A 23,349-nucleotide genomic window follows, 5' to 3' on the forward strand; every position below is an offset into this window, starting at 1 on the left:
TGTTTTACATGAAAACATACTTGGCACAAAATATATGGACGGATTTCTGCTTGAGCGTAAGCAAATATCTTTTGTTGTAGCTCTACTATTAGATCCTTTTGTGTTGCCATTTTCAGTGTAACTTACATAATGCGAAGATGGCAGATATACAAAATCTTTTATGTTCTTTGTGACAGACATTTTAATGGCCATCGCCGGCGTGCCCCAGGAATCCAGCGGGTTTTGCAGTCGCTACCCTAGTTAATAAATGCAAGAATCAGGATTTTCCAGTTTGTCTAACAGTGCGCTGACCGTGGAAGGCGTTAAAAACCACCTTAGCGAACGAGCGAGCGTACAACAATTAACAATACTCCGCCTAAACAAATTTGACCGTTCGAATCTATTTTTAGTCGATGCTGAGTAATTTGTCGATGTAAATTATAAATTGACAACAAATCGCAATAACAATACTGATTATGACTGAGTACACAAATATCGACATTGGCGTCAAAATCGATAAAATGCACACTGTTGTGGTTGGTGAAAGAGACTTGTGAGTGGTGGAAATACATGTTTATGTTAAAAGTTAATTCTTTTGAAACCAAATTTTTAAAGATAATTTCGATACACATTTTCTTCCTTTTCATTGGCCAAGACATTCTCTCCTAAATCAATTATTTGCCTCAGCCTCGCGTTCAGGAAGTAATAATTATTGATCTGCTCGCCACTGACAAATCACAATATTTTGCTCAACCTGACGTCCAGTTAATTATCGTAACTGTATTAGGTAGTAGTGAAATACTAATACATGTTATATCTAAATTCTTTGTCATTCTTAATTTTGCCTGTGTGATCAATCAACGACAAATCAATGACGGTATTGATTTCTTTCAGAAAATGGCCTTGTGACAATTTTTTTAGTGAATTTGTATCTTTTAGACCTTTTGTATTTTTACTTATGTACTCTAATAACAGGACCTCCTTTGATACCAGTGTTTATTACACTGATGGGGTTATCCTGTACTGGTATATTATTATTATTATTATTATTATTATTATTATTATTATTATTATTATTATTATTATTATAATTATTATTATTATTATCATTATTAGTAATGGATGGCCAATGGAAAATCACAACCTCAAGTCCTCTAACTGCTATCAATTGTCATTGATTTTTGTTGACTATTATTTGATTATTGTTTTTTAATGTTTTCAATCAATTTGCAGTCAATAATATGGCATTTTAGTTCCATTCATGGTTGCATACGTGTCTGGTGACTTTAATGCCCTGGCTTTTACACGAATCCAGGACACAGGTCAAGTTGTTCTCACTATCTATTTTTAATGAGCAGAATAAAGGCTCAGTGCATACACTGCGTTATAAATCTTCTTATTATGTGGCTAGCTCCGTGAACGGGCAAGATAAATCAAATCCTGTGTTATGATTGGCTACCCGATTGGGCAAGATGGGGCTATCTTGCCTGCTCGGGACTACCTGCCATGTCCCGCAAGAAAAATTTCTCTGAAAGCTTTAGTAATCCTTTATTGACCAAGCTTTTTTGGTCAAGACAAAGTTGATAGAGGGGAACGGTTATGAAACTCGACAAAGTTCTTTGTTGTATGTTTTTGTTCGCTTTTTTGGCCTTGACGGTGCACAAAACACAATAGTTGTTTACTCCGCACTGAGGAACCAACCAATAGAAACGTGTTGGTTGTGTAATTCATGCATAGTGTATGAGCGCAAAACAAAAGTTTGTGCACTGTTGGGACTTTCCGACATAAATCTTGGCATCTTTGTTTACTCCTTTGATGTTTGCTGGGCCTCACAACCAGTCCCCTCTATTAACTATGGTCAAGTTGGCTGGATATTGGCCTTGTTCATTTTTTGCAAGTTTATGGACCTTGACTCCATCTCGGTCCATAAACTCGCAGAAAAAGAATTTGACCAATATCCAGCCATTTTGACCTCATGCTTGGTCAACAACCCATATGTACATTTCTTAGCCACTGGTCCTTTGCAAAAAGCAATGTGAAATGACTAAGTTCTGCGTATTTTGGGGAACGTGAATATAATGACAGTGGCTGATTTTTCTTATAATCCGTCAAATATTGAATGCCTTCAATCTTTCATCTTTCGTTAAAAGGAATTATAACCTTCACATCAGTTGGAGCACGTGAAGAAAATGGGCACAGTACTGTATATATTGCCATTCTGAGTTTGAAACTGTGAGCAGTCCTTGTCAACCAGAGAAGCTGCAAACACCAACTGAAACCCTTCAACCCTTGAATACTGTCCGCACCAGTGACTTCTACTGCTAGTAGTAATCGAAGCTGTGGCTTGTTGCATTTCCCTCATGGGACGGTGGTCACGGTTAAGATATCTTCTGGTTTCCGGCATGTTAGGTCTTCTGTTTTTAGTGGCATTTCATGGTGAAGTGAATTACCTCTGGAAAAGACTACCACATTGCAGTACTGATCAGTAAGTTCTTTATTTCTTGGAAAATTCCAGTTTTTGTTGTGCTTCAACTGTTATAATTTTTCAAATACTGTTCAAATGTGGCTTAAAAATGATGAATTCTATCAGTGGCATTCTCGCTGATGTTGTTAAACAAGCAGACGGCGGGTTTCAGAGGTCAGGAGATGATCCAAAAAGTTAGAACTAGGGTTGAGAATCATTTTGTCACACATAGGGTTTCATGTTAATCAGAACAGTGTTTACACCTTGAGACTTGGCCAGAACATTTTTGTTATGGAGCAAGGGGTTGAGTGGCTGGGAGAGGGTCAGGGCCAGATTAAAGGGAGCTTGCCCCTAAAGGCACTGTTGCCATGACAGCTATAGCCTTGCTTTTCAATCTGAATTCCAGGGTCTTCTGCAGAACAATGTCCAACCAGTATGCAGGTCATATATTAAGTTTAAATCCTTTTGGGAGGACTTGGACATTTTTATTTAGATTAGATTGTAAGGTAAGGTAAAGGTAAAGTCTGCATACGAGCCAAGTGGCTATCAGGCCAGAGCTTATCCCGGTTTCTGTAGCATGAGGCGACTAGGAGTATTTCTACTCCCCTCTGGATGGGATGCTAGTCCATCGCAGGGTTACCCCCAGCATTAAGTTCACCGGTACCCATTTATACATCTGGGTGGAGAGAGGCACTGTGAGAGTAAAGTGTCTTGCCCAAGAACACAACACAATGTCCCCGGCCAGGGCTCGAACCCGGACCGCTTGATCTGGAGACGAGCACGCTAACCATGACGCCAGCGTGCCTCCCTAGATTAGGTTGTGGCTCTGTGTATTTCTTTGTGGCTTTGTGGAAGCATGGTGGCCTCATTGTTAGTGTGCTCGTCTCCAGATTGAGCAGTCCGGGTTCGAGCCCTGGCCGGGAACATTGTGTTGTGTTCTTGGTCAAGGCACTTAACTCTCACAGTGCTTCTCTCCACCCAGGTGTATAAATGGGCACCAGTGCACTTAATGCTGGGGGTAACCTTGCAATGGACTAGCATCCCATCCAGGGGGGAGTAGAAATACTCCTAGTCACTTCATGCTATGGAAACCAGGATAAGCTACAGCCTGATGGGCCACTAGTGGCTCGTGTGCAGACTTTACCTTACTGTACCTTTACGTCTGTGTGTTTCAGTTACACACAAACTCTGCTCAATCAATGGTTTTGTGGTTTTTTTTCCGTCAGTCATCTTAGTGGACCTCTCAGGAAACAGAAGTTTACTTCAGTGGGTATAAAATGCCACATCTATGGGTTGTAATTGGCAGATTGGAACCATTTTTAATTATTTCTTTTTTGCAAGGTTCCTTTGTTGTCGTCATAATAATTATGATTGTTAGCTGCTAGAAACACAATCATTAGTAAAGACAGTGCAAGTTACAGCTACATCACTGGAGAAACAAGGTGGTGATTGGTTGAATTCTTGTGCTTATTTCATGCCAGTAATCCCACTGGTAAAATAAGCATCACTAGCTAGTGAAATAAGCATAAGAACAAGGATGAGTAAAAGGAAAATGGTCTTTCTTTTTTTGGGCTTGTGCTTATATGCTTATTTCAACTAGCATTTTCTTGTGCTTACTCTTGTGCTTATCTGACAAGTGTGAACCAGGCTTTACGCTTTGAACTTCCGATTTCACGTAGTATTGAATTAGGCACAGTAAGATCTTTCTGATAACATCTGTGTACTTTCTTTTTTTAACAGACACCAATTAACAGTTGAGACAACCAGACGGATATTAAAGCTTATCTCAGCTGGCAAGTGTGTTCCTGTTAGACAGGTTCTCTTTCTCAAGACACACAAAACAGGATCATCCACTGTGGCTAACATCTTCTTCCGTTACGGCGACTCTAACGATCTTTCTTTTGTTCTCGGCATTGACTCAATGATTGGCTGGCCTCATCGATTTCGCCTCATACATGCCTTGCCGCGCAATGGAATTCAACCAAATTTTCTGTGCAGTCATACAAGATACAATGAAAAAACCATGCATCATCTCTTCCCAAAGGACACCAGCATGTACATTACGATCCTCAGAGACCCGGTAGACCAGTTTGAATCAGTTTTTAACTACGTGGAATTCGGTGAAGTTTTTGGTTTTGGTAAGGACCCGACAAAATCTATAAAGTCATTTCTCAGGAATGGAATAGAATTTAAAAATATAACCGCAAGTCGATCATCAGTTTTAGCCAGAAATCCCATGATGTTTGACTTTGGTTTAGATTACCAGTTCTACCAGAACTTGACAGCAGTCAAAGAGTACATTGCCTTTTTGGAAAGGGAATTTGATTTGGTGATGATCATGGAATACTTTGAAGAGTCTATGGTGCTAATGAAACGCTTGCTTTGCTGGGAATTTGAAGATTTTTTCCACATTAAATCCAATGCGAGAGTGGATAAAGAAAGAGCTGAAATGAGTGACAACTTAAAAGAGAACATCAAACGATGGAACAAAGCTGATATGTTATTGTACAAGCACTTTAACAGGACATTTTGGCGCCAAATAAACCTGGAGGGGGAAGGGTTTTATGATGACCTGAAAACTTTTCATCGGATGAATGAAGAAATGAATGAAAGGTGCTTTAACGGAACTTTGACCCTTCAATTAGTTTATCCTGGCAAATATGTGAAGTCACCTGTTTTAAATCCAAACTTGGCAGCAGAAATAAAGGACAAATGTGAAAAGATGACTAGAAAAGAAAATGCATATCTTGAACACTTGAGAAATAAACAATTCTCAAAATCGGCAGGTTACATCAAGACATTGCTAGACAAAGAGAAAGAACCTGACAACACAATTAGCTGGGATGTAGCGAAAGACCTCGCTTACGATCCTTTGCCGCTATAAAAATATATTGTAAAAGTAGAACTGAAGGTTGGGGTGGGGGGGGGGGGGGGGAGGGGGGGAGGAATTTTCTGGGGCATAAATATATTTACCACCTCTTGGTTGTGCATGATTTTTGTTGCTGGGCAATAACTTGCACAAGAATTGGATAGTAGAAAGAACTTGCTTGATTTTTTCCCCATTGCTCCTCTTGCACAATTTTTTTTCAGCCAATTTTTACTGTACAGGAATTTTGTTTAAAAAAATTGCTAAACCCCTCCCTCTAAAAAGTGATGGTCCATCCCGTAGGGGTTGGGAAATAAGAAGGGAGGGAGAATTTGGTGGAAGGGGGTTGGTTGGTCAGACTCAAATGTTTCATAAAAGGCCGTAGTCGTGTTCTCGGGATTGGACTGGAACTAGCTTGCAATGGAGGCTTAAGTGCGGGAGTCTTTTCAAAAGCAAATGACATTATGATCCTCCATTGCAAGCTAGTTCCAGTCCAATACCGACCTGTTAATTGCTCTCATCATTTGTACAGTTGATGAAGATGTGCGATAGATAAGTAAGTAAGTAACATCCTTCATTTAAACACGATGAAGATTCAAGTTTCCCCCTGAGGTCACTGTAATGAGTACTATCCACCAGGCAAAAGTTAATTAAGTTGACAAAGTTGACAAGCATGCCTTATTGTGAAGTTAGAATGTTATGAAGTTACACTGTGATGCCGATGTTATGCTTTCAGTCTTATTTCCATTACTTTCCCCTGTTAATAGTTTGGAATTCTTTTTCTACTTTAGTGTTTTTATGACTTTTGAGTTGGCAAATGTGTAAATAGTCACCCTATTAATATTTATAAGCATTTAAGACTTAGAGGAGTTTTGTCATTTAAAACAGTCGAACCTCTATCAAGCGGCCACCAATTAAATGGCCACCCCTATTAGGCGTCCCGATGAGGGCTTTCCTATTGTTTTTACCTCTATTACGTGGCCAGCCCCCTTTAAGTAGCCACTATCCATTTCCCCAAGGGAGCAGTGATGTGAAGACTGACCCTCCCTTGCTCAGAAAAGGGGACCACAGAGTGATGACCATAAAATGACCGTCATTCGGATGCTGGGTGAGAGAGGGTCAGCTGAAAAGTGTTATGCTCCAATGGGCCTTTCATTTCATCAAAACGTGGGGGACTGCCCTCTTTCAAAGAGGTCCCTCCACCACCCTTTTAGATCTACCACTGACCAATATGCAAGGATTTTTTTGCACCAGTATTACGTGTGTTCCACAGATTCAAGGGACAAAAGGAAATAGCCCAAGGTTTTGTAAGAACTACAGTCAAACCTGAATATAATGGTTACCCTTGGGAAATGGCCAGGTGACCGTTAAATACAGGGTGACCGCTGTACACCGGTTTGCTTTAAACTCCCCTGGAAGTTAATAAATAGCATTTTTATGTGCAAATAATCACTCAATTTGCGTTTTATTAACAATAACGAGTAACAGCAACGAAATAAACACGATAAAAAAGGCCCATAAAATGTCCGTGGTGTACTTTTAGGGAGGTGCAGTAAGAGTCTACTGAAAGCTAATGAACAACGTTTTCAAGTGGAAAATTACTCACTTTACATTTATTGACAACAATTTGAGACAGATAAGTACAGTACAGTGTTATAATCAGGGGACTATGGCGAAAGTGAAAACAGTGTGGTACAGTTGTGTTGTTCCAGTTACAGTAGGCATTTTTCGGTCGTAGGCAATGACACGTATTAGTAGTTTTGTTCAGTACTAATATTTGTATTTTTGTGAGACCTCTGCCTTGGTGGCTGCGATTTAACGAGCTTAAGAATAAAGCTTGTCAGTATTCGTTAATCGTAACCCAATTTCGTGACCGTTATATACATGTAAAAGATATGAAATTGTGGATTCAGCGAGTCTAAAGAGTGACCGCGTCCGTTATATACAGGTGACCGCTATATGCAGGTCAACTTAACAGTAAATATAAGGGACGATTTTTGGGAAGTGTTCAGTGACCGTTATACACAGGGTGACCGCTACATACAGGTCCGTTATATACAGGTTTGACCGTATTTCAAGCTTTATATCATGTTATTTCCATTATCGATTGATGACCGTAAACAGGGTTATTCAGGCTAATTGCAGTGAAAGTCTGCACTCCGGTTAATGTTAGCCCGAACAACACTTGGTCTAAATAACGCTCCCTGGTTAGCCTGTGACGGTCAGCCCCCAATGATGGAAATGGTAACATGATTCAGTAAGAGGTCTACAGTCTGCATTTTACCCCTGGTCTGCAGTCTACAACCCACAGTCTGCATTTTATACTCACCCCTGGTGGACTGGTCTGCAGTCCGGGCAGTCTGCAGTCCAGGCCTGCACTCCGCAGTCCACAATCCTATTTTACACACCGTTTACACTTACCGGAATTAAAACATAATTTTACCTCACATCCGCTGTTGACTTTTCTTTCAATCCAGGGTACGAGGGGCATTTGATGCATAAAAACACTCCAACCATGCAGACCTTCAACTTGTTTATCTTGTGGGCCTGTTTCTAGTAAACAAAGCTGTGTTTTTTATATATAACATAACCTTGCACTGCAAAGTGGTGCTTCGATGCGCAACACGGTCAAAGACTGGGTAGAAGGAAGTAAGTTTTCTTTGAGAATAATGGAACAATTTCGTGTTTAGGAGTTAAAACATAAAGATAAAAAACAAAGGAGGAAACAGATAACAGAAACTCGCTGCGTTTTCATCAAAAAACATTTTCAAGATTTCATGCCCATTCTGTCAGTCTGTTCTCAACTCTTTATCTTTCGGTCCAAGCTTTAAAGACGAAATTTCAACTCTCCTCGCTAATTGTGCGACATTTCTTTTAACTAGTTCTGAGAATTTGTGGTACATCAAGACAATTACTAACTACTTAATAACCGAGAGTGAGGTCGTTACGGGAAAATCTCAAACTGAGGCCTTGCCGTATTGACCTCGCTATCGCTCGGTCAATACGGTTGGCCGAGGTTTGAGATTTTCCAGTAACGACCCAACAGTCGAGGTTATTAAGTTGTTTACTATATGGCTCATGAATTAAAGAAAAGAAAAAAATTATTCGAGCGGAAGTCGTCAATTTACATCCGGCGATGCGCGCGTTTATCGATTCATTCATCGTCTCAAACCCAGGACAAAACTATGCAGTCAGTGAACTTCACCACTGTATTACGTCTTCCGTTAAAAGTACGCATTTCTTTACGGGAAATATGATTGTCCCAGCCTCAAAAAGGTATTTTAGTACCGTGGTGCCACAACTTGATGGGGGAGTTTTTCCGACTTTTGTGGCGAAACGTCAACGTATATAGAAAAGACAGAAAGTGCTTCAAAATAGTCGAAACAAAAGGTCTTTCGGTGAAAGAAAATACTAATGCTTCAGAATGCACTGCTCAGAATAACTCGATCTTCACATTCGCTTTCGACAACATATCTTCACCTTCTTCATTCTGGGATTTACAGATGAACTTTTCAAGCCTTCTGAATGTCTAAAACTTCCTGCAGTTATCAGAGACACTGCTACCGACAGAAACCGCCCGATTGCGTACATCTGATGATCCTGGAAGCTACACTTGCTTGTGTTAAAGCGAGGGAATCTGTTTGATGAGAACTGTGACGACGGTGTTCAATACTTCGGTAATTGTTGTGACTAAGATGATAACTTATAAGTTTCTTCGTGGTGTTCTGCTCAGGATGCATGGCAGATCTGCCGATGGTGTTTTTCCCTAAGCGATTTCGGCAAACTTTGATTGTTTTTCACTAGTGCCCGCCAAGGTTACCTGCTGGTAAGTCAAAAACGACTTCTATATAAATTTTTTTAAGGAAAAATCTCTAAACTTTTAGCTAATCGGAATTAAATTTACTTTTCTTACTGTTTTTAATCGGCTTTCATTGTTTCAATGCCCTTGAATTTTCAGAACCGGGCTGTTCCTAATTTGCATAATCCGTAATCGGCCCGTGGGCGTTACGGCTACTTATTATATGGCTGTGTCTCACAAGAACTGGGAACTATCGAATTCACGAATTTGATTGGCTGAAATCGATATTGACCGCGGTCTAGATTTTCCCATCTAGACCGGCATCTAGACCGGTTTCATTTTGCGTTGAAAAAGTAGCAAACTGAAACGCAAAAATGTTCACCGTTTTCTTTTATTTCCTTCTCAATCATTTATGGAAGTGCCAAAAAGCTTGATGACAAAAAAAAAAAAGTAAAGAGGACGAGCAAATTTCAGCAGGTTTAAGTTAAGCTCATCTCCGTTTGCAAGCAAAATGTCAGCAAACCAGTTACATTAAATGAATTAAAGTTTCTTTCCTTGCCATATAATAAACATCTTATTAACGGAGCTAAGTCGGTCTGTATAGGAGAATCTTGACCTCGGTCGTGTGTACAGACCTCACTGTGTTCGGTCTGTACTCACGACCTCGGTCAAGATTCTCCCATACAGACCTCCTGCTCGGTTAATAAGAGCTAAATAATGACCGCTCAGATCTCGCTCTTTGCCAATTAGAGCGCACGTTATATCGGCTACAAGCCAAAGCCGTATAATAAATGTTTATAGTTCCCTACAAAATGATTTTCCTTATTCTCAACAGCAATGAAATAAATAAATAAAAAAAAATCTGTCAGGTAGCAAACTAGTCAACATGAAGAGTGGAAATGGTCAGAAATGTAACATTAGTTTCAACATTTTTTCTTATTCCAACACCCTCTCCCTTATTATATAAGAGCATATTTATTTATCAGGATGAACTGGTTCTTGTATATATGGTGCTTTATGGGCTAAATTTCAGCCTGATGTTCTTAATCCATTTTGTTCTTATATGTGGATGTTTACTGCAGTCGGAGAAAATTGATCTTCAAGAAACCGCAGAACACAAAACCATCAACTGATGTGGCGAAAAAGAAACCAATACAAACGAGGAAATATAGAATAAATTTTTTTATTGGAACGTTTAACAAACAATAGGGTAATATAAAAATTTCTTTCAATTGACAGAATTAAATCTAAGTCCACAGATCTTTCAGCTCAGTAACTTTTGCAGGTAAGTCCAATTCCACATTAAATACCTTCCAATGATAGTCAATCAGAGAGGGAGAATTTCCTGAGCAATGTGATTCAAAACTGAACAATAGCTTTAATGTCGAGGAAAAGGTTGTTGTTATTCATCGTGGTAGATGCAATAATAAAGTGTATTATCGTTTGTCTCACGATGTAGTCACTTGAGATGTAGATCGCGACGTTTCGACTGCTTACTGCTAGTCTTCTTCAGGCGATAAGGTCGACTGATTGCACGGTATCATTTATATCACAAAGGTCGGCTGTGATTGGTGCATTTCGATCCTCCTGTTGTTCCATTATTTCGGCGAGTAGCTGTTCCCTGAGTGGTCCGCTGTTGTACCGTTCTCCTGTTGTTGTGTTTCTTGATCGTGGGTATCCATGCTTCAGGAATTTCAATTCCACTATCCCTGTTGATGTTGTTAGGGTGAAGTCTTATGTGAATAGCTTCCTTGACCCTACGTGTGTACCAGTGAGGATCTCGATCAATAAACTTGACCTCATTCCAGATAGGATAGTGGCCGGTCTCGTGGGTGTGTTCAGAAACGGCGGAGGTCTGGGTTCGGGCGAGTCGTATATCCCTGTCGTGTTCTTTGATCCTCTCCTGCATAGATCTCCCTGTTTCCCCGATGTAGACTTTGCCGCACTCACAGGGAATCCTGTAGACAACACCATCTTGTTTAGCCGGGTTGACGGTGTCCTTTGGTCGCACTAAGTGTGACCGAAGTGTCGTGTCGGACTTAAAGACGGTGCGAATGCCTTGTTGTTCTAGGCAGCGGCGGAGAGACTCCGAAACTCCTTGCACATAAGGTAAAACGGCGGTGGATTTAAATTCCGCGACAGGCTCTCTTCTTGGGGTTGCTCGTGCCTTTGTGATCTTCTGTACAAAAGAGGAGGGATATCCGTTAGAAACAAGTACATCGGGGAAACAGGGAGATCTATGCAGGAGAGGATCAAAGAACACGACAGGGATATACGACTCGCCCGAACCCAGACCTCCGCCGTTTCTGAACACACCCACGAGACCGGCCACTATCCTATCTGGAACAAGAAGATCTGTTAGATCTTATAACCGCGCTTTTAAAATTTAACTGTTTTCTTAGTACTACAGTCGCAACGCAGTGCATATTCCAAAGCAATCTTTGATGATTCATTGATTACTGTAGACATCACAGCACTTGATCAACATAAACTCTATTATCGCACCATCAGTCGTAGCCGTTGTGACATCTCCGATGACGTAATAGTCTTAATCTGGAAGTTTCTTCGGGATATGTATGGGCATGAAGATACGAACACTATTACAAACCGCTTTCTTTCTTTAAAGTCACGATTAAATTTAATTGTTTTTTTCCCTTGAGTTAAGGGTTAGCAAAGAAGTCACACGAGTCACATAATTCAAGAATTGCGTTATCTACGGCTATCTTTAGTACGGTGGTTATTTCCCTATCAATGACGTAATCTTTGCACGTTCTGAGACGTTTTTTGCTTGGCTTCCAAACATTTAATTTTCTTTCCGATCTATGAACTCGCTGCGATGAAACAGTCAAAGGATTTACTTCATTTGCCTAAAACCGCAAGAAATACTCGCAAAATTACAAATAAATTAATCACCGTCGCTTCTGCCGAAATAAACTTGCAAAGTAAACACGATCTTATTTGTCACGTAGCGAAAGTGAAAGCTGCAACGTCAGCGCATTCCATGGCTGACGTAATACCTTTTTTCAGCGTATTTATTATTCCCTTTAAATCCAACGCTTTGATAAAACGAAAAGAAAATATATTTTACCCACAAAAAAGAAAACAATATCCGTAAAATTGTTCGTGTGTTTATGTTTTAACAGCTTCTGGCGGAAAAACATCACACGTTGCGTGACTCAAAGTTTGGCCGAGTGGAGGTCTGCGTCTGGCCACCGACAAAAAAAATACAAAAAAAAAATAATAAACCACGGGTAAACCTAGAACCGCGCTCGGCCCATGGCCGCGCGGTTAATGAGGTCAAGTTTATTGATCGAGATCCTCACTGGTACACACGTAGGGTCAAGGAAGCTATTCACATAAGACTTCACCCTAACAACATCAACAGGGATAGTGGAATTGAAATTCCTGAAGCATGGATACCCACGATCAAGAAACACAACAACAGGAGAACGGTACAACAGCGGACCACTGAGGGCACAGCTACTCGCCGGAATAATGGAACAACAGGAGGATCGAAATGCACCAATCACAGCCGACCTTTGTGATATAAATGATACCGTGCAATCAGTCGACCTTATCGCCTGAAGAAGACTAGCAGTAAGCAGTCGAAACGTCGCGATCTACATCTCAAGTGACTACATCGTGAAACAAACGATAATACACTTTATTAATAGCTTTAATCATGTTATTCTTACAACACTTGATGTGTCTGTTTATCAAATGAACTTAAGGCATTCTCGTTATCTATTAATATTACCATTGCACAATTTTGACATAAGTGTCCACTAAAATGCTTCAAAATGTCACAAAAACAAATATACATGTATTACTACATGTATTCTAAATTTGTCTACCCACCAGGGACAGATAGCCAGTAAAAATTGACTGACGCAATGTCCATGAAAACATTGTGACTGACGTAATGTTCATGAAAACATTGTGACTGATGCAATGTTTATGAAAACATTGTGACTGACGCAATGTCCATGAAAACAGTGTGACTGACGCAATGTCCAAACATTGTGAGTAATGCAATGTCCATGGTTAAGTTCTCTTCCTAGGTGTTTGGAGTGTTTATGATGTCTAAGAACAACAAAACTGAAAAAACATGACTGAGGTGAGTGCCTTGGTTTGCCTGCTACTAGCTACGACCATACCTGTAAGTGTTTGATTGCTATCTTAGGGAGGTATCTTTAAGTTTTGCAGTAGACTGCAACTGACTGTTTCAATGGGAAGACCTAACACATAAAGGACCCAAACCAAACTGGACATTTGGTTCTTTTTACATGAGGTATAGTCCTAACCCTGGTTCAGATCATTGTTTACTGCAAATACATGCAAGAGTTCCTAAGGTGTCCAATGTAACTGTCACAAATTCACATTTTGGGTTTTTCATTTAACTGAACACAAGCCCCTGTTCGCAAAATAGATATGATTGAGCTAGTCTGCTCCAGGCTTTTGGTCAGTAACTAGGGACAACACAAAAAAAGAGCCTGTGCAAAGCTCAAGCGGGGGCTTTTTCTATTCCCTCCCCCCTCCCTCAACCACCACCCAACCCCTGCTGGCTCTTTTTTGGCCTGCCCACTTTTTCACGTCATCTCTACTTACCAAAAGCCCTGAACAGCTTAATATCAAGCCATTATTGATAACAGCTATTGTTTATTGTTGCCCCAGGCTACACAATAAAAAGTAGGTCTGCAATGCGAACTTGTGTGGGATTTCAGTCAAATAAAAGTTGATGCTCTATGGATAAATCAGAGAAATTGTAGCTTTACAGTGAATATTTATATATTTTGCGGTGTTGTAGTCATGAAAGTCAAGTAAAGATACCGTAGAGTCCTGATTATAAGATCCCAGGCTGCAGATGAAAAAACGGTTACAGGAGAAACATATTTGGACTTTCATTTCCAGGAAACTCGCTCCCTTAGGGATTAGTTACACAGAACTCTTTACCATGGTAAATGACCCTTTTACCAGTGAAGTATGACCAATATTTCCGGAGGTAAATTTCCTGTAGTTAATACCCATGGATACATCAAAAAGATCACATGCTGCGCCCTTGCCGTTTAATGTGGTCAGCTGCATTGGTGTTTTGATGTCTAAGGTATTACGAGCAAATCACATTTCTCTGTTTGTCATTAATATGTAACTGAAAAGGAAAAATGTTTTTCCTCCATGTGCCATTTTTGTTACCTTGGCAAAATCCCATGTAACCGTTGTTTCACAACGTATACTAAAACCCAGCAAAAAACAAAAACAAAAAAAGCAAAAAAAAAAAAGTCAACCGAGGGGGGGGGGGGGGGGGGTTCATTGAAGGATTCATTGAAGTAAACACATTTTTCAGGTTAGGCTTGTTGTTTGCAGCAGGGGCGAAAACAAATGACATCATTGAAAAGTAAGTGCACACGAGACGGTTTAGTTTTTGGTTGTGATTCTGGACCGTGCAATCAACAATAACGTGGCCTGTTTCGTCAGGATGCCAGATGACCTGCTACATAACTGGGACAATTAATGTTCCTGAACACAACTTTTGAATCACGTTGGCTTGGGGATGTTTACTGTGGGAACAGCTTTATTTCATTAACTACAATTGTCCTGGGATTTGTTGATTAGTTCCAGCGGAGACATATAGATTAGTTAGCCTTAGCTCTTACGCAGACGTTCCACCTCCATCCCCTTCCCCCGCCCCCCTTCATGAAAAATTCGGCCTGTATCCAGTGGAAATTGTTCGGAAAAGTACTCTAAAGTCATAAGAGTAAGCCTGAACGAAGGAACGGCAATAGAAATGTTGTCTACTTTTATTCCTCAGCGGAAATATTAGAATCGGTCGCTGGTTGCACGGAGTTTGTTTACGGTAAATCATAGTTTATCAGTCGAGAGTACCTCAACTTGCTAACCATAAATACACAGGAAAATACCGGGCTTTGTCATTATTTTATATCTGTCCGTAAAACTTCGGTTGTTGATATAAATATGCTGATTTTAGCAGTAGACGGGAGTTGAAAGTAATGAAATCAATCAAGTGTAAATTTTGTTCCGACAGTTGCAGACTGCGCGTCGCGACACGCACAATGTTTACTAGAATTCATTTTCCGCAGAAATTGTCGGGATTTTCAGCTGATCAAACGAATTTCAATGTGGCATAATTTAAATATGTAATCGCAGAATGTTCTGTTCGAGAACTGGAACATTGTATGATTGTTGTATGATAGATTGATTGTTCCTTATTCATCCAAGAATTTCGCGCATATACAGAAAGCAAATGTTTACCCACCTTATAATAAATGGCGCGTCAACAATAGTTACAGCAGCGAGTGTCTAAAAAACACTAAGACCTGAGGACTAAGACTCCCTCCGAATCTCAAAAACAAGTTAAAATTCGCCAAAAGACAACACCCGGTGAGAGTAATCACCCATCTAATGGCCGCCGCTCAGAAACGGGCGGAGTGTGGGGGTATTCAGCGGACACACTTTTATATAAAAATACGTTGTGTAAGTGATCCCGTAAAATTAAAGGACATTTCACTTGCACATATGTTTTGCTAGTTCGCTTTGCTTCGGCTCATTTAAAAAATTAATTTTGTCTGGCTTCGCCAGAGACTGATGTCGCTTCCCCTCAAGAAGACTGCCGTGCACATCAATTCGACTGAGTGTTTTGTTTCTTGAGATCGATGTTTGCGTTTATCCCTCTCTTCGTTGACTTTGTTCGTTATCTGACATTCTGGCACCACATGATTCAAATATAGATTCTAACGCATGAGGCTGTTGACTATTTTGCGTGTTGTATATGCCACTATGCTTTAGATCAGGCAAGATTTCATCAGTTGACGGTATTTAGTTAAATGTCCCACTAATGCGATCGCACTTCATATCGCAGAACTTTTTTGCTACTGCGAGAAAGCTAATTTATGCAGCCTGCTCGATTCAGGCAGGCAGATTTCTTATTGGTTAAAAGTAAAAATGTGAAGTCCACGAGTCCAGCCGTGAGTTCGGGGGAGGAGCGCGGGCTCCTTTCCCGAACAGCGGTTGGTAATCGAGCCTACCGTTGATCCGGTCGCGGAAAATCATCGTCTGTTCAGCTTTCATGTTCTACCTTGAGACAACTGGTTATCTGGTGATGACGTTTGTTGGTTCGTGCAGTCTTTTCACATTTTTGCCTGAGGCCCGGTGAGACTGCGGTAACCTCGTAATATTTTGTAACTAAAACATTGTTCCCGTATAATTTTGTGTCCAACGGTCGGTTTCAAGCGCGATCAGATTTTGCCGACCAGTTGTTTGAGGGTTTGGCAGCCAGAGAACTCTGAGGACTCCACTCATAAATTCAAAGGTTCAGGTAAGAACTACTTTGGAGTTGAACTAGCTGAATCAGCCTATATATTTAATATTCAGTGGTAATGTTTAAGCAATGTGTGCGGGAAAAGCCGGCGCAGGTTTTCAAACTGTTTTCGCCACTGTATTGTATTTCAAACCCAACGGAAAGTGCAGCTTCAGCGAAGACAGTGAAAGCAAGAAAAGGCCTAATATGTCTCAGAACTTGGAAGGGTTTTCGAAATTGTCAGTGCATTCATCCACAGTGATCCTACTTCCAAGTGTAATTTCAATTCTGTAATTTTAACGACCAGTAAAATCCGATCCCGGTGCTGCAGTCGATGATGACCGCTTTTTAACGGAGTTTTACTAATATGCGAGCCAGCGAGCCATGCGAGTCACAGTGCGAGCCATGCGAGTCATGCGAGTCATGCGAGTCATGCGAGCCAGGGTGCGAGCCATGGAAAATGAAAAATAAAAAATAAATAAAATAAAAAATTAGTATAATAAAATGTATTATCGTTTGTCACACGATGTAGTCACTTTAGATGTAGATCGCGACGTTTCGACTGCTTACTGCTAGTCTTTGCTAATGGGACCAAAAGATTGTTTCGAATAATAGAAGGTTTAAAGAAATCGGGGCTCTAAAATTCTACTGTAATTTTTAAAATTGTAGGGAAATTGTGAACAAGCTGTGAGCTGCAGCAACAATAACAGGAACACAAAGAACAACAAAGCTCCACTACGTTCTAAAGACTACAGAGAAGGCGTGACTTCGATAGTGTTATGTAATCTATACAGTATTGATGTTATCTGAACCTTGATCATGCCAATGGGATAAATCGTTTTACTACCAACACGTACGTTCGATGGTGGTTTTCTTCGAAATTTGCACTCCTTTCAACAAATAATATTCAAGATCGTAAAAAAACTAACTAAATAAATAAATAACACAAAATAAATACAGTCACGCACTTAAATATATTTACGTTTTAGAATCATCTAAGAAATTAAAACCGTCGCTTCATGTGGCTATAAGTGTAACTCGTATCATGTATATATTAAAATACAGCGTTATTTATATATTTCTTATCAGATGTTTTGGTATGTAGTATCCCTGTTTATTTAATGTTTTTTTCATGTTTAAACCGTGGCTCGCATGGCTCGCACCCTGGCTCGCATGACTCGTATGGCTCGCTGGCTCGCACATTAGGCAGACCCTTTTTAACGCGTCGAACGTTAAAACATGAGCTATTGAAACACATTTGCCGCGTCTTGGACAAACTGACGAGATATTGAAATGATTATCTTTTCCCGGTGTAAGAAAGTATTGTTTCCATCGGTTTCTTTACTGAAGTGCGATCGTGTTCTTTATATAACTGAAGGCTGATTACCTATTGCTGCCTTTTGATATCGCCGAAAATTTGCCCTGACAGAGCTGTTGACCAACACACCTGATTGATCTAGTTCAATGCTAATTGTACTGTACTTTGGGATTTAAAAAGGGAATACAAAGGCTTGCCATGTCAAAGGTGAGAAAAGACCAGAAGGCAGTCATATCATTCCAGATTTCGTTCTTTCGGTATCGATAGCGCCAGGACAATAATGTGTAATTTAATTTCTTATGCGTTCCCATTTGTTAACGCGCGTGTTTTTCGCACGTTCAGTTTCTGTTAGAGAACAAGTTATTTTGCATGCCTACGTTGTTACTGGAAATGGAGACATTTCACCTTATTGTCCTTCTTTTTATGATGGCACAGACAGTGATTTTGTGGTTGAACAATTATCGCGCGGTTCAGTTCATGTAGCTAAGGCAAAGCGCGAAACATGGCACACACATTTCATTGAATTCTCTCATGAATGAGCTATTTTTGTGAACATAGTTCTTGATCTAGATCTTACATTGAGGGGCCCGATAGTATCACCAATTTTGTATATTATTATGTGTCCGTGGCTGTATGCGTATTTGGATGCATGTGTGTGTGTGTGTGTGTGGACGTGGGGAGGACGCCGGTATAAGAGGGATTGTGCAGTATGTTACATTTTCTAAAAAATATCATTTTTCAGGTGTAAAATTAATTGCGTGAACTATAAGAAGCACAGCTAACGATGCTGCAAACGTTACCCGATGTCATGGACTGGTACCCAAGAAAAGATGAGCAAATTTGTTGATGAAATCACGAGATTAAGTTTGTGAATCTTTTATGCTGATCGTCCAGTGTACATTTATGACATTACATTGATCTGATTGATACATTTTGTTAACGAGTTAACGAGGGTTGATGCTGTTAATAGCAATACTTTTACGGTGAACGGCCTTTAACATTCTAACAATGCCGGGGTCTTTGCTGCGAAACTTTGCACTTAACTGTGTGAAACTTTTACGGTGAACGGCCTGTAACATCCCAACAATGCCGGGGTCTTTGCTGCGAATGTTTGCACTTAACTGTGTGAAACTTTTACGGTGAACGGCCTGTAACATCCTAACAATGCCGGGGTCTTTGCTGCGAAACTTTGCACTTAACTGTGTGAAACTTTTACGGTGAACGGCCTGTAACATCCCAACAATGCCGGGGTCTTTGCTGCGAATGTTTGCACTTAACTGTGTGAAACTTTTACGGTGAACGGCCTGTAACATCCCAACAATGCCGGGGTCTTTGCTGCGAAACTTTGCACTTTACTGTGTGAAACTTTTACGGTGAACGGCCTGTAACATCTCAACAATGCCGGGGTCTTTGCTGCGAATGTTTGCACTTAACTGTGTGAAACTTTAACGGTGAACGGCCTGTAACATCCCAACAATGCCGGGGTCTTTGCTGCGAATGTTTGCACTTAACTGTGTGAAACTTTAACGGTGAACGGCCTGTAACATCCCAACAATACCGGGGTCTTTGCTGCGAATGTTTGCACTTAACTGTGTGAAACTTTAACGGTGAACGGCCTGTAACATCCCAACAATGCCGGGGTCTTTGCTGCGAAACTTTGCACTTAACTGTGTGAAACTTTTACGGTGAACGGCCTGTAACATCCCAACAATGCCGGGGTCTTTGCTGCGAAACTTTGCACTTAACTGTGTGAAACTTTTACGGTGAACGGCCTGTAACATCCCAACAATGCCGGGGTCTTTGCTGCGAAACTTTGCACTTAACTGTGTGAAACTTTTACGGTGAACGGCCTGTAACATCCCAACAATGCCGGGGTCTTTGCTGCGAAACTTTGCACTTAACTGTGTGAAACTTTTACGGTGAACGGCCTGTAACATCCTAACAATGCCGGGGTCTTTGCTGCGAAACTTTGCACTTAACTGTGTGAAACTTTTACGGTGAACGGCCTGTAACATCCCAACAATACCGGGGTCTTTGCTGCGAATGTTTGCATTTAACTGTGTGAAACTTTTACGGTGAACGGCCTGTAACATCCCAACAATGCCGGGGTCTTTGCTGCGAAACTTTGCACTTAACTGTGTGAAACTTTTACGGTGAACGGCCTATAACATCGTAACAATGCCGGGGTCTTTGCTGTGAAACTTTTACGGTGAACGGCTTTAAACATCCCTTCAATGGGTATTTATGAAATTTTTACGGTAAACTACCTCTAGGAATGTGAGTGTCTTTGGTTGTTTAGCCTTCAAGTTAAATTAATTTTGTGAAAGTTGTGTTGACAGTGCTTTGCAGTCTTGGGTAAGGCATGGATCAGTGACATGGACTAAGATGGATCACCAACATTCAAGGTATCTATTATCAAGATTTTTTTTACTCATTTTATGATAAAGATTCTAATGTGGTTTATAAACTTTTATCTCGCAATCCCAGAGTGGGAAGCTCAGAGAAGACAGTTGTCCAAAGAAAAAGAAAAACACGTTTTTCAATGCTTTTGAGGTAGACATGGTGTTACTAATCAGCACTAAACCAGCTCCCTTTGGTTGTTTTAAGGAGCTGGCATAACCCTTTATTTTTCAAAAAAAATCATTAGAAATAATTGTAAACTACTAAATCGGAGTAAACATATAAAGTGTGTTGCTGTTGTTGAAATTACAATCATTATTGGGCTAGCAATGTAGAAGTAAGGCCGATATGTAGTAGTAAAGGACTTCAATATTATTTTTTGTTCATTTCCCTTACAGCATTATATAAAAGTAATTTTGCAACAAACATTTCTTTGGTGAAAGCAAGTTTGATCTGAATGTCTAGAAAGATTAGAGGGATCTTATTTTAAACATAAGTGTGAATCGTTTTAGATGTCAGAACGTAAAGTGCCAAACTGTCACACGCATGCTGAACCTGGAAGGCATCTGAAGTATCGGAAAACAACGTGCTGGGAGACTCCTTGTCCGATCCGCTTAAGACATAAATGGTAAGTTGTATTGTTTTTTAAGGGATAAGATAATCAAAGTGTAGGTTTTGCTCATAGCGGCAAAAATAACCACATATTCCTAATTTATCTCTAATAATAGTCAACAGACAATAGGCTGTTGAATAAAGGTCCTAAACGATGCGTTTGTTTTTAATCTAGGTCAAAACGCTGGCCAGAACATTTTTTCGCCTATAATTGCCTTGCTGGCGTTTAAAATGTTACCCTTTACTGCTGGCTGGCTACTTGGCTAATTGCCATTTTTCTAGCTCGGTATTCAAACTTTTCATTATGTCTGGCTGGGAGTTTATGAAATAAAGTCGATCTTGCTAGCAGTGAAGAGCGGATATTTTTTTTCCCTGGAAAGTTGCTTATTAATGGTAATTGACGTGGGAGCACAGAATCAGTGCTTGGGAAGTCACATATTAAATTTCCAGTTAAAGTGTCGTTGGGTACTCCTGCCTCTGCTCCCGAGATCTATCAGCATGCTATCCAGCAAGCTCTACATGGATGTGAAACGTAACATATCTGATGATATCATTCTTCATGCTAAAGATGACCAGCAACATGATGAGAGGCTCGAGAAGCTGTTAGAAAGATTGCAACAACAGTCCGGAATATCCCGATATATTAGGACGGCCATGACGTCATGAAGCTATTGTTAGCAGGGAAAATAGCGGACCTTTCATGCGGACAAAGAAAATATGTTGTTTCCAGTCTCACATAGACTCTAACCAGCATTAAACGGGACTTTTTGCGACCAAACGTTGAGAAGGAGAATAAGCGGCCATTTTGGTAGTGGGAGAACGTGAACTGTCTTCTAATTATTGAGTTTTTTTGGTGTCAAGCGACGATGTACACGCGATTTTGTGGTCAAATATTAAGGTTAGTAAAGAGTACGCGTTATTTTCTAGTATTTGCGTATTTTTAATTGAGCTGTGCATATTTTTTACTGGTTCTAGTGTTGTTAAAGTTTCATCGTGCCAAATTCCACGGTTGTAAACAACGCCAATATTTTGTAACCTCTCTTTGAATTTGTGGCCTTAGAAGTGTACTAGAACCGCTGTTGTTATAAGGCTTGATGCATTGTTCCTTCATTTTTATGACAGTTGTTTTCAAGTTTTCTCTCTTAAGTACATGGAAGAGCATACTCGACTGCTCGAGGCACTTTGCCGAATTTGTGGGGAAAAAAAGGGAAAAGAGAGGAAAGGAGACGTCGCTAAGTACGCGGACGAAATTAAACAAATTTGGCCGGGAGGTCTCTGTATTGGTGGATTCACAGGGCCATGCAAACATGTAAGTTAAGGTTTGTAGAGGGCATTGTACTCTTTTTTGGCATTTTTTACAAACTATACACACTGCAACTGTTCCTAGTAGATGATGATTCTTTTCACCTCTCCATGAAGCTTGAATGTACCAGAAAGTAATAGTTTTGCAAAATAATTATTATGAAAGCAAAGACTGAAAAAGTACAAGAGTTTAGAATGTAGTGTCGAGTGTTGAACGTTACTAATTGTGAAACTAATGCAAAACATTAATTGGTTGTGAACAGGAAACATATCAGTTTAATTAAGAATATATAATAAAAAGTAGAAAACATTTGAGTCATCAGACCACTTGAAGGCACTCTCTTATTTAGTGGGACTAATGTGGTAGCTACATTGAAAATAAATTCATATTTTAAAACGAAAAATACATTTGTCATAATATTGACATCTGTAAGCATTGTAATAATCTTCTAAGCGCTTGTGATTTGTTTCAGGTCCTGCATTCTGCCAAGAGGCAAATTCAAGGTTGAGAGTACCTAAAGAGTGAATAAAATGAAATGGATTTCACTTTCAAGACTGAATTTGTTTTGTATACTTTAAATAAATATGTAATAAAACCTTGGGACATGTGGATGAATTGTCAATGCTCCCTTGTCAACCTGTCCAGGAATTATATTTTGATATTTTTGGGTAAATAATTTGTTAAAGTCAGCAATTATATGTAAGCTTTCATAATTCAAATGTGGGAAATCAGACATGATATCTTTTGGCACAGCAACAAGTAGATACAAGAAGTATTTGAAATAAATACCAAAATGGAGAAATTTCAGATTTACAAAGAATATATTAACAGAATTTTTGACTATCTGTGCATCTGACAACACTAAAATTTTGGCTTCATTTTTCTAGCTTAGTTTATTTTGTATAAAAGAAGAAGAATTTCTCACTCGCATGCGTTATTGAAAATTCTGTTTTAATAATGATTTCATTTCCTCGATTTAGCCAAAATGTATAACATTTTGGAGATTAACAATTTATCTTTGCTGGCATATAACACACGCGTGCTGTCGATTTCGGCCCGATAATCATTAGATAAGAGGAAAGCCTCAATTCTCATATCGATCATTTCCGTGCTTAGAAAAATGCAGAGTAAAGATGCTTACCAATTGTACGGTCTCTTTCCAAAGAATGATAACAGCAGCTCGTCATACTTAGCCCGAATTGCGTTCCGTAGTGCTTCCTTCGGTCCGAGGATAATCGTTATCTGGGCAGAATTGTCTGTGACATGGAACGCGCACACAAACCTTCCTTTTAT

General features: G+C 39.9%; 2 protein-coding genes across 2 annotated transcripts in view; both read left to right on the forward strand.

The window, feature by feature from the left end:
• Window positions 1-23,349, forward strand: part of LOC145469870 (uncharacterized) — an 89,653-nt gene that overhangs the window by 63,092 nt on the left and 3,212 nt on the right. The window lies entirely within an intron of this gene.
• LOC145469869 (galactose-3-O-sulfotransferase 2-like) lies at window positions 2,340-5,365 on the forward strand. Its single transcript, XM_081453682.1, has 2 exons — window positions 2,340-2,464; window positions 4,184-5,365. The coding sequence occupies exons 1-2, from the start codon at window positions 2,340-2,342 to the stop codon at window positions 5,325-5,327; spliced, it is 1,269 nt and encodes a 422-aa protein (XP_081309808.1). The 3' UTR covers window positions 5,328-5,365.

Source organism: Orbicella franksi, chromosome 15, assembly GCF_964199315.1.
Source record: "Orbicella franksi chromosome 15, jaOrbFran1.1, whole genome shotgun sequence".
NCBI lineage: Eukaryota > Metazoa > Cnidaria > Anthozoa > Scleractinia > Merulinidae > Orbicella > Orbicella franksi.

Excerpts from the sequence above, each read along its gene's own strand:
- LOC145469869 (XM_081453682.1), top strand. The coding sequence starts at position 2,340 with ATGGGACGGTGGTCACGGTTAAGATATCTTCTGGTTTCCGGCATGTTA. Across the intron at positions 2,465-4,183 it reads CCACATTGCAGTACTGATCA|ACACCAATTAACAGTTGAGA; the intron begins GTAAGTTCTTTA and ends TTTTTTTAACAG.